The 12,281-nt window shown below is 39.1% G+C and overlaps 1 protein-coding gene across 1 annotated transcript; it reads right to left on the minus strand.

Annotated features, from left to right (window-relative positions):
- Window positions 1-2,124: 2,124 nt before the first annotated feature.
- actr10 (actin related protein 10) lies at window positions 2,125-11,179 on the minus strand. The gene is made up of 13 exons (XM_020091465.2): window positions 10,982-11,179; window positions 9,699-9,771; window positions 9,527-9,609; window positions 9,194-9,302; window positions 8,337-8,444; window positions 7,959-8,026; window positions 7,708-7,787; window positions 7,019-7,054; window positions 6,289-6,368; window positions 6,093-6,166; window positions 5,767-5,848; window positions 4,023-4,224; window positions 2,125-3,100 (listed from the first exon to the last, which is right to left on the minus strand). Exons 1-13 carry the CDS (start codon window positions 11,056-11,058, stop codon window positions 2,919-2,921), a joined length of 1,254 nt encoding a protein of 417 aa, XP_019947024.1. The 5' UTR covers window positions 11,059-11,179; the 3' UTR covers window positions 2,125-2,918.
- Between the last annotated feature and the right edge of the window lie 1,102 nt (window positions 11,180-12,281).

Below are 12,281 nucleotides of genomic sequence, written 5' to 3' on the forward strand. Positions count from 1 at the left end.
AACAGAAATGATACAAGCTGCCATATTCTGTTTGTCTGTCACACAAAGTTAGACATACTTATATCCAGAAATAATAATCAATAATCAATCAATAACCATATAATAGTCGACACTATCAATATATTCTGGGGATACACGCTGGTATGGTCTGGTAAGTGTTGCTGTTCTTTAGTCCTGATGATGATACAGAAACTCTAACTGGTGGTGTCCGACCTCCCTGGATCTGTGCCGTCACACAGCTGCTCTGGTTTCTCTCTGGATGTGGTTGCTACTTCTCTGGTGTTTATGCACAACTCGGCTCCTGGAGCTCTGCCTGCTTAGGTTTGGCATCGAAGCCGCAGCAGACCTAAGGTTCTCTGATGCTGTTAGAAGAAGAGGAAAGTCTCAGTGGAGTTTTGTCGTGTTTATGCACAATCACACGCTCACCGCTGATGACTGTATCATCACTGTATATCTGGTGTGAGAGCTGCAAACGCGTCTTGATTGTTGTAGCTGTTACACAATGGCTGGCTTGTTGTGGTGCGCAGATGCTTTTGATTTACTTTCATTTAACGTTGATTCTTGATTATGTTCACTTTCTAGATTGACCTACAGCTGCATCCACACTACAATTCTCCTCCTCTGATGCAACACAAACCAGGGTGCCCTTCCATTTATTAGGATCAGATGTATTTTCACAGCCAGTGTTATTTACGGGATAATTGGGCCGTTGTGTATCTGATGAACAACCTCTATACGGAGGAGAAAACAAAGATGGATGATGACTTACATCTCAACAGATTATCCTCTTGCTCTTTTCAGGCATCGATGAAGGACGAATTTGGGCTCATGTGGGAAAAATCTGCATCCTGCAATGATCCTGATGTTACAAGTGCAATACAAGACACAACTAAGACAAACAGAGAGATGGGGGGGAACGTAACACCTTTGCACACGTAAATCTACCAGTCTCCATTTAATCTAATGCAAGATCAAAGATTCATACAAGTTCATACAATTGTGTAAATCTTCCTCCAACAGCATATGATCTCTGACAGATTTGGGTGTGTGAGCTTTTTCTTTCCTGTTGGCAAACGCTCCTCACAGACTGTGACTCACCCAATTCCAGGGGAGTCCCCTTCCTGCTCCGGGTCCCAGTCTGACAGCCAGAGGTCAGACGGACAGCTGCAGATGTCTTGGTCTGGGAACCACACCGCTGCTTCAGTCCCAGTCCCCACTGAGGGAGGATGGGGTCTCCCTCAGCTGGAGCGGAGGCAGCAGGTGGGGCTCTGCAGCTTTACATCCTAAGATAGAGGCGAGGCCATGGCTGTCTTTAATTATATGATGAAGAAACAGTCTGAATAAGTCTTTGATAACGCAAACAAAATGTCCCTGTATCCAAAGGAAGGAGGCCCTCACTCTATAAAGTCAATATCAGTGTTAATGCGAGTAAACAGAAAGCTAATTTTCCTTTCTAAACTCTAGAGTTGAAAGAGACTCCATAGAAGGAAATAAAAGAGAGGGAAACAAGGTTGTTCTTTCTACCACATTAAACTGACAACAGTTCATCGCAAAATATGATTAAAAATATGATGACCATCTGACTGGAGAGATAAGACAAGCACATATACACCTACTATCTGTGTTTGTTCTCCATTCCTTTTATGTCTATTTTCCGGCCTGTGATCACGATCCAAACTGTTTCCTTTTTCCCAGACTGTTGTTTGCCAGCGTTGTGCTGCAGATGCATTATGGGTAGTATTGCTACTGGTTCCCAAGCCCACAGTAGCCGGGTTGAGCGATGGATGTGACCCAAAGGGCCAAACAGATGCAACTCCATTCTGAGATGGACACACACCCGCGCACACAGAGCACACAATGTCTGGGCTGAAAAAAGAAAAGAACAGTCTACATTGTGATAAAAACAAACTTGTTATTTAGTTTGGTTAACCTAACCTGTAGCTGTGAAGAGGGAATAGCTAATTTTACTGGATATAGTGAGTCACTGGATGTGCATTCATTTGTTGTTGTTGTTGTTGTATTCACAGTCAAAACGATGCTGGGAACCTCCGAACACAAACCACTGACGTTGTTCTGTCTGTTTCTTTATGAAATGGTTGTGGATCAAAATCAGTGAAATGCATGTTTGATTAAATTCTGAATATTTATTAGTTGCAACAGCTGTATTTGAGGGTAAACAGAGCAACATGACATTGTTTGAAAGATGTTTTTAACAGTTTGTTCACAACAATGATCAACATACACACAAGTGCTTTAATTATTTATCTGGGTTAAACCAGTTTCTCTGGACCGACAGCACCCGGAGCCCCTTGTTTGCTCTGATGCATCTGCTGGAGCAGGAAAATTTACACTTTCAATGTACCTTCCTTTAACTGTCTTTGTGAGAGTGGTGCAGGGCCTCTACTGTGTTTAAATGACTTTACACTGCCAATTCAAATAAATAAATCAAACAGGTTTTATCTTCAGAGTGAGATTTCCGCATTTGACCATGACACTGGAATGTTTTTCAAGTGTTTAGCAACAACTTCAAACATGGAAACTAAAACCTGACCTGGTTGTAGGGTTTTAAAACATTTCTGTTGTATTATGTTTTTCAACAAAAACCAGAACAAATTTCAGTGAGATTAAGAGTAAATACATACATCTTCACTGGCTTGTTCAAACAGACTTCAACAGAACACATGATACTTCTTGTAATCGCCTAAACCCCATTGGGTTCTGTCAAAAACCTGCTCGCCTGACCATCAACCAGTCCACAATCTCTGCACACAAAAACTTAGGTGTGACTACTGGACATTACAAACATTTAGAGCTGTTTGTGTATTTAACAAACTGACAAGATATTTGTTGGGATGTTACATTTAAAGATCTATCAGGCAGAGGGAGAGTACATTTGTACAGTTATTTTGCAGCATGTTCTACTTCTCTGTTGAGAAGGCTCTCTTCATTAGTGGAGGAGGGGTCTTTCCTGCTTCATACAGAGACTCAGGTGGAGGGGAGCTCAGGCAGCACCAGTCTGGGATGCGACCTGTTTGGTTGTAGTAGTCCCGTGACACCGACCTGCTCCCCAGGACGTCCTGAAGGGCCCCGAAGATCGCACCTGTTGAGCAGAGAACGATAAGAGACGGATTTACAAATGATTCAAAAGACGTCACAAACAATATTTTCACAAAATCTTCTGAAATTATGTTTGTGTGTTCAAGCTGAAGCAAATATTTTCTCTGACTGAAAGTCTTCACTTTATTAGGTAGTAATAAATCAATACAATAAAAAATAGAAGGTTACACAAGAGAGTGCATACCACCGCCAAGGAGAGTCCCCTTATAAAGCCAAGGAAAATTAAATTGCTCATAATCATAAATATCAGTCCCCTAATCATGCCAAGTCTTTCAAATCAAGAACCAACAATTATTCTCTGAGAAATCAATGAAAGACGCCATCTCACAATGTTAAAGAAAATAAATTCCTGGATCTGTTCCCTGATGCTGATCTGCACCAAAGTTTAATGGCTTCTTCCCTGACCCATAACACATTCTTCCACCAAGTCACGTAGTAACCTCTTAAAGGTTCAGTGTGTCAGATTTAGATGAAAGGGATTTTTGGGAGAAATTGAATATAAAATAATCCTCGGGATATTTTCACTGGTGCGTTTCATCTAAACTGTATGAACTGTTTTCTTTCCCATAGAATTCTTTCCCTTTATATTTAAAAATTATAATTACATGGGGGGGGGGGGGGGGGTCCTCTCTGTGGAGGCTGCCATATTTTTTTACAGTCGTCAAAACTGGACAAACTAAAACCTTTTAAGTTTTCATGACAACTGAAGTTCACCACAGGTTCTCTTTCATGTTTGGAAGGGGAGGGTGAGAAAAGGAATATCCACATGCAACTTCTAGATGTCAGTAAATTCTACACACTGAACCTTTAAGGAGTGTGATCCTGCTAACTAACAGAGAGACAAACAAACGCAGATGAAAACATAACCTCTTTGGCAGGGGCAGAAATAAAATCTCATATCTGACCTCCGAGCCAGGCGGTGCAGTTGGGCTTAGCAGGCGGGGCGTGTATTCGGAAGCTCTTGCTGGCCAGCACGTTGCAGTACTTGGGTTTTTCCACCAGAAGGCGTATTTCTGCCAGCAGACGGTGCAGGAAGCCCGGCAGCATGGCCGTGCCTCCGATCACCACCAGGTTCTCAGAGAGCACTTTACGGGTGTCGATGGGGCACTAAAGAAAACACACACACACATTTACCGAATAAAATCCCCTGCAAGAATCACTTTGTATTTTAAGGGGGAATTGCAATGAAGAATCTGTCTTCTCCATCTAGATCCCTTTTGTGTAGGTGAAAAGAGAAGATGGATTATTTATTTTATTCATTCATTTTACACCTTAATACATATCAGTAAAGAAAACCGTTTAGACAATCACCAACCACTTTACTCTGCCATATCAGTGGTGTAGGAGAAAAACACTTTCTGGTTATCAGGACAGGTGCAGACTAAAACGTAATGTGATGGATGAGAGTTGCTGTGGATAACGTTACTGCAGTGCTGCCCTCTGTGTGTAGAGCTCGACTGAAACCTCAGGGGAGCTGCGGTGCCGTGTTTCTGTACATCCCGAGCAGAGTAGTGCACATACTGCTGTTTCAGACTGTGAGATGTCGGCTGCGGCTGTACGGTAAGAGATTAATTAGGCTGCTGTCCTGGTCTGACTTTATCCCCACACGAAGAAAAAAAAAAAAAGGCTCCCGGATTCAAGGGATGGCCACAGCCGGGTGTCGCCATAGCAACGGCACTAAGTCAAATTGTATGCTCAACTCCACTGGTTTATAATATTAAGAGAAAGACTGTAATCAACTAAAATTGTGTTTGTCGAATCAGATTTGGCTGTTCCATACGAAAACTACTGTAAACTGTGGAGTCACGGATGATAAAAATCTCAAACTTTCAGGGTAAAGCTCTGATAGAGAGAAAAACAGGGTCCCTGCTTTTCTCCTGACAGAGACACTGTGGGCCATTTCTTACACCATGCGCAAAATAGTTGCAGACCAGTGGAGTTGTTTTTTTCCCACATGGTGCAAACATTGTTTGAATAGCGAGTGCATTAGCGCCCATCTGTGTGACCAAGGGCCTGCTGGTCTTACAGTGAGCTGTGGTCAGATCCAACAAAACCCTGTTCTGAAATCAATGGTGCAGTATTTCACTGTTATTTTAAAACTGCAGATACTAAAGGGAATGAGAGATGGCCCTATGATTGGTGCACATTATGCCAAAAGAGACTCATTGCAACAGTTCTGAATCATGTCCCTGTTCTCTGTTAAACTAGTGAACATGAATTTAGACACGTCCTAATTGCATTTGTACCATGTGGTAAAGAACTAGTTTGTTTTGTTTAAAGGGAGATATTAAGATATTCATTTAAACTGATATCATGTAAAAAGGGAATTTAAATAATGCAAAACCTAAATGAAATAAGGCAGCAACCACAGCAAAATGGATGGTGAAACAGGCCATGTTAGAACATACAATATTGCAACAACATGCAGGCACCAAGACAGGTGAAGCGTCTTATTCAAAAGGTGTTAAGGTTTGTTTAAGTAAGAAAGTAGGATTCCTATGTGGACAGATTTATTATCAAGTCTAATTGAAGCTGGAACTGTAAAATTTAAATTGTTCTTAAGGTTAAAGTAGTTGAGAGGACAAGGACAAATACAACATCCTACTCTCCTGCATATCAATTACATACAGAATTAATCATTTTCTATACCTTGACCAGAGCATCAAGTATCAATGAGGCCACACTCTTCTCCTCGTTGTCCTGTTCAAACAAGATCTCCATCACAGAGTCCCTAAAAAGAGAAGAGTTCACGAGACACAAGGAGATGTTCAGCAAAGACTCACATAAAATCATTTAACTGAAGGGACATAAACCTAAAATGAAATTAAAACAAATCCAAACATAGCCCACACTAAAATATATTAATAAGATGAAATGTAAATTTGTTGAGGTTTAACTTTTTAGTTTTTAGTTTAGTACAACATTTTTACAAGAACTGCTAGAGCAGATTTAAAGCACATATACTGATAAAGTACCTGATTGATCCTTTAATGTGCAGGATCTTCTCCCCATCCAGAGGATAATCAACATCTGGAGGAGGAGCTGGACGCTACAAACACATTCAACAGAAAGAATATTTTTTAGAAAATTATACAAATGAGTTTCTGAATACAAACATACTTTTACAGGTTGAAGCTAACTGAGGGATCCTGTTAAAAACATGTCATTCACCTCTGCTGTTCCATCCAGGTTAAATTTGGCTTGTTGGATATTGAGTCCTCTCTGCAAGTCACTGACGAAACATGTTCTCACTACAGGGAACAAAACAAAACCAGTGAGTAACGATGGGAAGCTAATTATGATTTAACACCTAATGACTATAAGCCATGTTAATGACTGAAAATATATTAAAAGGTTGTAATGATACAAACTGGACATTATTCCTCAATCAAAGCTTAAATTACATCATGTGGGAAGTTGGCAGCAGAATCCACGTAAATTATGTATTTGATTCGCACAATGAAACACACCGAAATTAAAGAAATCAAAAAATGTAATTGAAATAAAAACAATCCGCTGGTCATTCTTCAAAAAACAGCGAAAAGAATTCAACCACAATTGTCTCTAGGGAATTTTCTTGCAGACAGACACTAAATGAGACTAAACATGAATCTATTCTTGTGAAACCATAAAGGGCTGGAGCCTGCCCCAGTTTCCTGAAAACAAATTAGTCTGTCTGCTTTTATTGAAGAGAACCAACATGAGTGATCTATGTGGTCAGTTTATTTCTTGACCTCATTTATAATAATCTAGCGGATGAATGGTGAAGCAGAACAGTCAGATTTTTTTGGTTGTCTTTATAAAAATGCGGATATTGTTGGCAATAAAAAAGAAGCGCGATCCCTCACAGGAGTAAAATGAGAGGTGCCCCTCCTACAGACAAAAAATCTGTCAGACCAACCTTTGATATCCTCCACAGTCTCCTCCTGGATGGTCCCTGGGGAAAATAAAGTAAAAGAGACTGTATCAGCGTTTGGAGAAGGTAAAGCAAATAACCAATATCGAGTCAGATTGTTTGGTGTAAAACAAATCCAGGTCATAGAAACTATGATTCTCCTGGGGGGAAACCAACACTGTTGCGAAACAAGCTTTTTGGGGTTATTTTATTTTTATTGTCATTTGGACAACTTCAAAATCCTGCACGGTTTGATTTTGTGCAACATATTTCCAGATTTACGTTAATAACAGAGATCTCAGTCCATCTGAACTTATTTCAAAAAACGCAGTTCTTTCAACAGCGTCCAGTCCAGTGAGTCAACCTGCTGTTGGTTTTCATTACTGATGTATGTGTGAGTAGGTTCTCTCACTGGGCCACAGCTGTGGATCTCACAGCTCAACCCTATGATTCAGTATCAACACAAAATGTGGAGAGAAAACTCTAAAGGAAGTAGCTGCAAGTATATAAACGTATATATAAGTCACATATCGTGAAAGGGATTTATTCCAATGTCACACAGACACAAGTTCCTCTTATTAATAGTCAATAATGAATAATGGGTCAAAGCCATTATATTGTCTTGTCGTTCTGAGTAGTAAAACAAATGAGCAGAAGACAGCGACAGATGGTGTGTGGTGTTTTTCTCTATTTACCGATGATGGCTGGTACACTCTGCCCAGTGGTGGTGTCTGTGTCCACCGTGCACAGCTCCACGAGAAGGCCGTCTAATTCTCTACAATACAGACAACTGTGGTTATGACAGAAAAGAAGCACAAAAAGCTACATAACATTTTCAATCGTCACACATGAGAGCGACTGTTTGTCTTTTTAGCCAAGTGTGTAAAAAGAAAAACAGCGACATGCAAAGTCTGTTTTTCCTCTTCAATCACTTCCAGCTACTTACTTATGAATGGCTTTCCCTCCCAAAGGCAGAGCCTCCCAGGCTGGCAGAATGGGAGTGCACTCATACACCTGATCTCACAGTTAAGGTAAGACCCCAAAGTAAAGATTACAAAATGATATATTACATGTTGTTATGTGTGTAAAAAATCTGAATTAGTAAAAATAAAAAAGTAAAATATATGAATACATCAGCACTCTACCAATAGTCAGTTACAAACAGCTGAGAGAGAGAGAGAGAGAGATATTTATCATAACATATCAGAAAAATATTAATCTGATATCATTTGTATCATGTACCTACTGGTAAGTGTTATATTCTGTGTGGGGTATTTCTTTAAGTCAGTAATTCAGTGATTACAAGATAACAGGAAAAGGATACAGGCAGCACCAGTGTCTCTGTGTGGCCACAGTCCATCACCAGGCCAGAGTTGATACCCAAAGTCATGATGGCCATAAGGTGACTCGGGGCAAACAGCACAGAGGGCACCTGGAAAACACCATCAAACACAGAGCTAAACCATATTCACTACATACTGCAGTTCCCTATTATCATTAGGAACTTACTCAGTGTGTAGGATTCAGGAGGATCTATCAACAGGAATTGAGGACAATGTTTATAATTATATTTTCATTTGTGTATAATCACCAGAAACATTGTGTTTTCATTACCTGAGTGATGGCAGGTCCTCTTTTAAAGTCTGCCATGAAACACCCCTTTTCTACAGTAGCCCAGGTAAGACAAACCAAATATTGACTCTATAGAGAACTGTTAATATTTTTACATTACCTCAAGGCCACCCTTGAGGTAATGTAAAAATCTCTCCTACACACTTTTAAAGGGAAGGTGAGGGGTTTCCAGATGGTTGCAATATACAACTTCACCATTAGATGCCATTAAATCTATCACACTGAACCTTCAAATTGAAGGAGTGTTGTAAAAACATTTGCGTGATTTGTCTGTTTCTGTCCTTTACAACTTTTAAACTCTGAAATGTAATGCTCATGATTTAAAAACAGTTTTATCCACTGCACTACAAGTGGATTCTCAATATATCTTAACATTAAAAAATATTGGGGGTTATTTTTCCATTTACAGTAAGAGTTTATTGAAAGATCTTAAAAGAAAAAAATACCCTGGATGAAAATAAGTTTGGCACATAAATAATACAGAATATATGCCATATTAACACCTCGTCCAAACAAGATCTGTATATTTCATGTGTTTGCTTGTTCTACCTCAAACTGTTTGAAGAAAACCTTGGTGAGAGTCTCTCTGAAGTGAGAAGGGCAGAGGATGGACTCGATGATGACGACTCTTCTGTCGCGAGGGTTCACCAGCAGGTGTCTAATTGAGACGGACAAGATGGCAAACATTGATTTTAATGAAAGTTGCATGTTCTGCATAATGTCACAAATGTTCGACCTTATTAGGTCCAAACCTACAATAATGTACTAATTCATTATTGTATTAAAACACAGTATATGACTACACAGCATGTTTTATTTGTTTAGTTGCTGTGCATATATTAATAACTTTCTTACAATAGTTAGCAAATGCAGGAGTCTCACCTGAAATACAGTATGTGGATAAACTCTTTGAGTATGACATAAAGCTCTTCTGTGTTGATGTTGTACTGAACCACCTTGACAGCCTGAAAGAGAGAAAACCACACAACATATTAACATATCTGGCAGTTTCCTTCTAAATGATCACACTCAGTAAAGCACAGCTGTGTCTCACCTGTTGCTGTCCTGGTTTCCGGATCTCGCTCGGAATTATGAACCTGGGCCCCGTTTCCCCTGCAAAGCCACATCTGCAAAGAAAAACAGCTGTTAAATGAGCTGCTGACATGCAGAGGATACACTTTTATATCACTTTATATTATTATTTAGATTTATGAACTTTCCCTTAAATATACTATTTAGATTAAAGCTCCAACACATACTACAATATAAACATTTTGCTACTGAACAGCTCACAAACCAAACAATTATAAATATGATGGACACCAACATTGCATTACTTTACTTAGAGGAATGGAATGATTTTCATTGGAGTAATAAAGGCGAAAAATTCCGTCAGTACAGTTATATAAATAAATATAAATAAAAACAGAGAGCAGCTCAGTGTCAAATGTGGGAAAGCAACTGCAGACAAAGACTTTTATTATTACATTATTTATAGAGAACTTTCCTCTTGATCTCCATGTGATCTGCCTCAGGCCACTTCCTCATCCATAGTCAAAACCACTTTGACAAAACTTGTATTCAAACATTTTAATATGGCACTGAAACTATATTAACCAAGGGGAGATAAAAAAAAAATCTTTATAGCAGTTATGGTAAATGTCATGTGCTCAGTGCAAATACCCCAAAGGAGTGCAGATCTGTGAGGTACGATGACTAGTGAAGTCACTTACAGTCTCAGGCAATGATCAGATTAACAGGTGCTCAGATTAGACCATCTACTGCAGGTCACTTCACCACAAGTCAATTTCTTCTCACGGTGGACGAATTGCAGTAATGTGGTCTCAAAGCTGAACCCCATTCAGAGCTGACCCACAGTTTGTCCAGTTACATGGAATGTTTTTCATTTTACCAACAATATAAAACGCCTCTCATTACCTGTGACCTGATAAACATCAGCTGTAACAGAACCTATTGCCTGAGAATTGGTCGAATACGAACATGCAGGATGTTCAGAAACATTAGCAGCTCGTGATGCTCCTAACGTTGGGTACAGTTGTTTTTATGTTCTAGATTTTCTCTTAGCCCTACTTTGACAGCAGCTAACACTAGCTACAACCTGACATGTCCCAGTTAGCACTGGCTGTGTGGCTCACTAGCTAACCCCGCTAAAGCATTTACTGCAATTATAAACTATTAAGCATCGTGTGTTAATGAGCTTTATCGTATGTATTAGAGGTTACATGCCAAGACACGGGTGGTTGAGAAATGAAACACAGAGCTAGGTTAGCAATTTGTGCTAACCGCTAACAAGGCGTGCTAACGGCTGACACTCACTTTGTGTATGCTGCTCCTAAATCAATGACGATAGCAGTCTTCTCTCCTCCGCTGCCCAGCCCATCAAATAATGGCATTTTATTATTAGGTATAAAAATAACGTGAGCTGCAAATCAACGCCGACAGCCGCAAATCTGCATCCCAACAAAAATCTGTTGTCTTCCTGTTGGGTTGGGTTGGGTCTTCAGAAACGCAATGACGTCATGGATGAGCGCCTGATCAAAATACAAATCCCAACAGCAAAAATATAAAACGTCTGATTTGATAAAAACTAATTATTTAAATAATCTTACCACCCCAAAAAAACTATACAATATTTCTGACAGTCAATGATATATTGTCAATAAAATGACAACTAGTGGGTAACCCACTTATTTTATCAGGTACATTTCATATACATTAAGTGATTTTTTAGTTATAAACATATATTCTGTGACACTTACAAATAATGAGAAATGTGTTTTTACAGTAAGTCTGATACATTAGTTTAGGATGTTTCTATTATTGTCTGTCATAAATATTGGGGACACATTTAGAAACATTTTATTTCCACCTAACACAGTGGTAATACCATGAATGCTGATGGTCTAACCTGGTGTAACCTCATTGTCCTGCCACATGGGGTCACTGGAACTTTTTCAGTCTACTCAAATCAAACCCCACTGCTGTTCAGCCATGCTGCCTGTGGAAGGCCCTTGTTGAATGTATTATACCTGTAAAGAGTTCAGTTTCTCTGATGCAAATACAAGCAACATCAACAAGCAACATCATCATATCATTGTCTGTACAATTACAGTACGTCAGACCATGACCATTCAATTCAACAATTTTTAGTGGGTTTTTTTTGGGAGACAGTCTGAGAGTGGCATACACTTCAGATCATGTAGTAGTACATTTAAAACTAAAGACAAATACATATTATTAGTTGTGATTAATACTGATTGATTATTCATTTGTGCACTTTCAAGTTCACATGTTGACAGAAAGATCTCAGATACACTTACCTTGCACGTGCATGAATCACAATGTAAATATTACAAAAAGAATGTTTGCTTGTTTAGTTTCACAAATAGTAAACCATTATGCACCATGTATATTATGTAGACATGTAGCCACTTGAAATTGTAAACTTTTTCCAACAATTCATGCAGACATGCAAGTAAAGATAATATTTTATAATAATTCTAAGTCTAATGAAATATCAAAATTGTAACAAGTATGATTACAATTAAATCGATTTGGTATTATGTTAATTTGAAAAAAAGGTTAACATAATATCTGCTTAAGTATCAGTCAAAGA

This window comes from Paralichthys olivaceus, chromosome 19 (assembly GCF_024713975.1).
Source record: "Paralichthys olivaceus isolate ysfri-2021 chromosome 19, ASM2471397v2, whole genome shotgun sequence".
Classification (NCBI taxonomy): Eukaryota; Metazoa; Chordata; class Actinopteri; order Pleuronectiformes; family Paralichthyidae; genus Paralichthys; species Paralichthys olivaceus.